Source organism: Marmota monax, unplaced genomic scaffold (assembly GCF_021218885.2).
Source record: "Marmota monax isolate L192 unplaced genomic scaffold, Marmota_monax_Labrador192_F-V1.1 WCK01_AAM20220418_F8-fsc00109, whole genome shotgun sequence".
NCBI lineage: Eukaryota > Metazoa > Chordata > Mammalia > Rodentia > Sciuridae > Marmota > Marmota monax.
The window spans coordinates 5,828,277-5,833,260 of NW_026695229.1; the positions used below are offsets into that span (position 1 = coordinate 5,828,277).

At 44.7% G+C, this 4,984-nt stretch overlaps 1 protein-coding gene across 1 annotated transcript; it reads right to left on the reverse strand.

Moving 5' to 3' along the window:
* Window positions 1–240: 240 nt before the first annotated feature.
* Window positions 241–1,767, reverse strand: LOC124088315 (sperm motility kinase 4A-like). The gene has a single exon (XM_046437846.1). It carries the CDS (start codon window positions 1,765–1,767, stop codon window positions 241–243), a length of 1,527 nt encoding a protein of 508 aa, XP_046293802.1.
* Window positions 1,768–4,984: the final 3,217 nt, after the last annotated feature.

Genomic DNA, 4,984 nt, shown 5'->3' on the forward strand with positions numbered 1-4,984 from the left:
AATTGCTTTTTTTCAATCTTTGAAACATTTTTATTGAACAATTTGTGGAAAAAAAAATAAGAATAAATTTCTTATTTGGCAGTGACCAGAAACAGCAGGACAAAGAGCAGGACAGGGGGACGTAACCCAAGGCAAAGTCTCTATGAGTTATCTTCGCAGGTGGGGGCAGAGGAGACTCCTGGTGGACCCAGATGCGCTCCTGCCTGGAAACCTGTTGGCACACCTTGGTCTTCGGGCTGCTCATTGGTTCTGTTGGTCTTGGCTGGGGATTTCCACTGGAACCACTGTGCTCCTGAACAATGACTGACTGAAGCATGGGATGAAACACAGCTGTCGAAGGCAGGAGACAATACGCTTCCTCACCCTCCTCCAACCCCTGATGCAGTGGTGGGTTGGCTCTGTGGAGGTAGCTTGGGAGGAGGAGCTGTGGTCCTCTGTGATCTCCCTACTGAGGCTGGAGGGGTCGGTTGTGCTGGGTATAGGGTGGTGCTGGGAGGTTAGGCTGGGAGGGGGTGTGTCCACGTGGACAAAGCGGAGACGAATGCCAGGCACACTGGCACTGCCACCACCCTTCTGCAGAGACAGCTTGGCCTCCTCTGGCTGCTGCTGCTGCTCACAGGGCAAGCGAAGGGCAGGCTCACTGAAGCACTTCCTGGGGTCGACCCTAGGAGGATCTGCAGGGGCTGGGCGAGGCCCTACCACCCGACGCTGCACGGGCTTCTCCTGGCATGTGCAACCCACCCCCTGGGTTCTCTGGCACTTGAGCAGGAGGTAGGTAGCCATGGCATCATCGTATTTCTTATTTGACAGGGACACCCAGATGTTATAGGGGTCGTAACCCATGTCGAACATGGTTGTTATAATGGCAGGATCCGGGTGGGTGGGGAGGGCCTTGCAAGAAGGACTGGGTGAATCTTCCTTGCCCTGGCTCAGCCATGGGTGGCTCATTATCTGTTTTAGGCTGGGCCTCTGCCTGGGCTTCATCTTCAGAATCTCAAGGATGAGGCTCTGAGCTCCCTTGGAAACATGTGCAGGAATGCCATAGGCTCCCTCCATGATCAGCCTCCTCACCTCCCCAACACTGTTTGCTATAAATGGGCGGCTCCCTGTCAGCATGAAATAGAGAACCACCCCCAGGCTCCAGATGTCCGCCAGGGGGCCCTCGTATTCCTCCCTACGGACAACTTCTGGGGCAAAGTACTGGAGAGTGCCCCAGAACTTGCTCAGCTTCTGCCTGGCTGTGAATCTGGTGCTCAGGCCAAAGTCAATGAGTTTCACGGTACCACTGGCATCCAGCACGAAGTTCTCGGGCTTGAGGTCCAGGTGTGCGATGCCCTTCTCATGGCAGTACTGCACAGCACGCACCATCTGCCTGAAGAGTCTGCGGGCCTCCTCCTCAGGCATGCCACCAGGTTCCGAGATGAGGCTCCGAAGATGTCCCCCACCTGCATGCTCCATGATAATGTACATATATTTGAGGGTCTCAATGACCTGGAAGAGTCGGATCACGTTTGGGTGATCCAAGCCCGCCATTATATGGGGTTCAGACAGGAAGGGGAGGTTCCTGCCTACTTTTGCCACAACCTTCACCACAACCTCTGTCCCCGTGAGGCGATGGCGGGCAAGTTTCACCTTCCCGAAGCCCCCTTCCCCAATGTCCCGCAGAAGTTCATAATGGTCGGTGATGGCAGGCTCATAGGAGCCCCGCCCTGGTCTCTCTACACTGCTCTCACTACTCTCACTCCTGATCCTAAAACGGAACACCATCTTAGGATGCTAGCTTAAAAAAAAATAATAAACCAAAACAAATAACTAAAATAAAAAAGCCCCCAAAAGGAAAGCAAAGAAACAAAAGGAAAAAAAAATCAAATCAAAAAACCCAGAAGACCACAACCACCAACCACCAACCACCAGCCACCAACCACCACAAAACGCACTAACTATCTGGGAGTCCGACAGGTCACCACCAAGAGCTTCCTGTACATATGGACAAAAACCCAGTGGTGGCCACTCTCTTATATACCTGCTCTTTGAAATTCCCTCACAATGGCCATGCTGAACCAAGCCCACCCTTTTTACCTTATAAGGAAAAAGTCAAGCTGAACCAGGGCCGGCCCTTATCCCCTTATAAGGACAAAACACCACCCTGAACCAAGGGCCCTGCCCTCATCTCCTTATAAGGGAACAAGCCAAGCTGAACCAAGGGCCCCACCCTGATCTCATCATAAGGACACAAACCACACTGAACCAAGGGCCATGAGAAACATCAAAGTCCTGCACATGTCAAAACTTCTCTGGTATAAGCACGTCTCCTAGCCTATGAACTATCTTAAGTGAGAATAGGGGTGGATGTTATTTAATTTTAGATGCCCAGAGCCTAGTATAGAACTTAACCTCTTGGAGATTTCCCTTCATGTTGATTCATTGGGTTTTTGTTTTGGCCCACTGGGTGGACAAATAGACAGATGTGCAGATAAGGAGGTAGGTGGAGGGATGGATGGATAGATGGAAGGAAGGAAGCATGAATAGTTAGAAGTATGATTATGTGAGGATGACCTTAGGCCTGAGCCTAAACAACTCCATTTTTAAAACTCCATTTTGAAACCTGAAGTCTCCCCAGGCACATTCAACATATCCCTCCAGTATGTCCTCAAACAAGTTACTTTCCCTCACCCTGATAAAACAGAGTGAAGCCTCTGGCAGGCTGTCCTCCCCTGATAAGAAGAGAAAGGCAAAAATATCAGGGTGGAGACCACCAGACCAGATGTTTCTGACCCAAGGGTAAATGATATCATGAAGAAATCCGGTGGTAGCTGATAAGGACTGAAAGGGGGGTCAAAAGCCCTAAAATTCACTATAAATAGTAGAGCTGATGAACAGAGATTCAGCCAGCCGAAACAAGGATGCACTTGAGCTGGAGAGCCTGATGAGGACCTGGACTGACATCCCATCAGTTATCATTATTCTCATCCTCTGTAGGATCCTCACTGCTCTCAAACTCTACCACCTTGTCTGGATCTTGGTGAGAGCCGCAACTTCTCCCTAAGACCCTGACCCTCTCCTCAACCAGTTTTCCACTCCACACCAGGAAAAGCCTGCCTTGGTTCCGGACCTGTTCATTGTGATCTGAGTGAGTGTGCATCTGTTGGACTTAAAGCCTAAGGCTTAAGACTTATTTTTTTATTATTATGTAAATTATTTTTATTTATATATGACAGCAGAATGCATTACAATTCTTATTACATATATAGAGCACAATTTTTATATCTTTGGTTGTATACATAGTATATTCACACCAATTTGTGTCTTCATACATGTACTTTGGATAGTAATGATCATCACATTCTAACATCATTAATTACCCCATGCCCCCTCCCTCCCACTCCAACCCCTCTGCTCTATCTAGAGTTCATCTATTTCTCCCATGCTCCTGCTCCCTATCCCACTATGAATCAGCCTCCTTATATCAAAGAAAACATTCAGCATTTGGTTTTTTGGGATTGGCTAACTTCACTTAGCATTATCTTCTCTAACTCCATCCATTTACCATGATTTTATTCTCTTTTATTGCTGAGTAATATTCCATTGTGTATAAACCACATTTTTTAAATCTATTCATCTATTGAAGGGCATCTAGATTGGTTCTACAGTTTAGCTATTGTGAATTTTTCTGCTATAAACATTGATGTATTCCATGTGCTGTTTTTAAGTCCTTTGGGTATAGATCGATGAGAGGGATAGCTGGGTTGAATGGTGGTTCCATTCTAAGTTTTCCAAGAAATCTCCATACTACTTTCCATATTGGCTGCACCAATTTGCAGTCCCACCAGCAATGTATGAGTGTACGTTTTCCCCCACATCCTCATCAACACTGTAGTTGTTTGTGTTCATAATAGCTGCCATTCTGACTGGAATGAGATGAAATGATTTGCATTTCTCTAATTGCTAGTGATGTTGAACATTTTTTCATATATTTGTTGATTGATTGTACATCTTCTGAGAAGTGTCTCTTCAGGTCCTTGGCCCATTTATTATTTGGGTTATTTATTTATTTATTTATTTATTGGTGTTTAGCTGTTTGAGATCTTTTTATACCCTAGTGATTAGTGCTCTATCTGATGTGTGAGAGGTAAAGATTTGTTCCCAAGATGTAGGCTATCTATTCACCTCACAGATTGTTTCTTTTGCTGAGAAGAAACTTTTTAATTTGAATTCATCCCATTTATTGATTCTTGATTTTAATTCTTGTGCCAAGGAGTCTTATTTAGGAAGCTGGGGCCTAATCCCACATGATGGAGATTAGGGCCTACTTTTTCTTCTATTAGACGAAGGGTCTTTGGTTGTATTCCATTTTGAATAGAGTTTTGTGCATGGTGAGAGTTAGGGGTTTAATTTCATTTTGTTTCATATGGATTTCCAGTTTTCCCAGCACCATTTGTTGAAGAGACTATCTTTTCTCCAATGCATGCTTTTGGCACCTTTGTCTAATATAAGATAATTGTAGTTTTGTGGGTTAGTCTCTGTGTCCTCTATTCTGTACCATTGATCTATCAGTCTGTTTTGGTGCTGTTTTTATTACTGTTTTGTTACTGCTGTCTTTGTTACTGTTGCTCTGTAGTATAGTTTAAGGTCTGGTTTAGCGATGCCACCTGCTTCACTCTTCCTGCAAAGGATTGCTTTACATTTTCTGGGTCCTTATTTTTCCAGATAAATTTCATGATTGATTTTTCTATATCTATGAGGAAGGTCATTGGAATTTTGATCAGAATTGCATTAAATATGTAGAGTGCTTTTGGAAGTATGGTCATTTTGATAATATTAATTCTGCCTATCCAATAGCAAGGTAGATCGTTCCATCTTCTAGTCTTTCTTTGATTTCTTTCTTTAGGGTTCTGTATTTTTAATTGTATAGATCTTTCACCTCTTTCATTTATTCCTAAGTTTGTTTTTTTTTTTTTTTTGAGGCTATTGTAAATGGAATAGT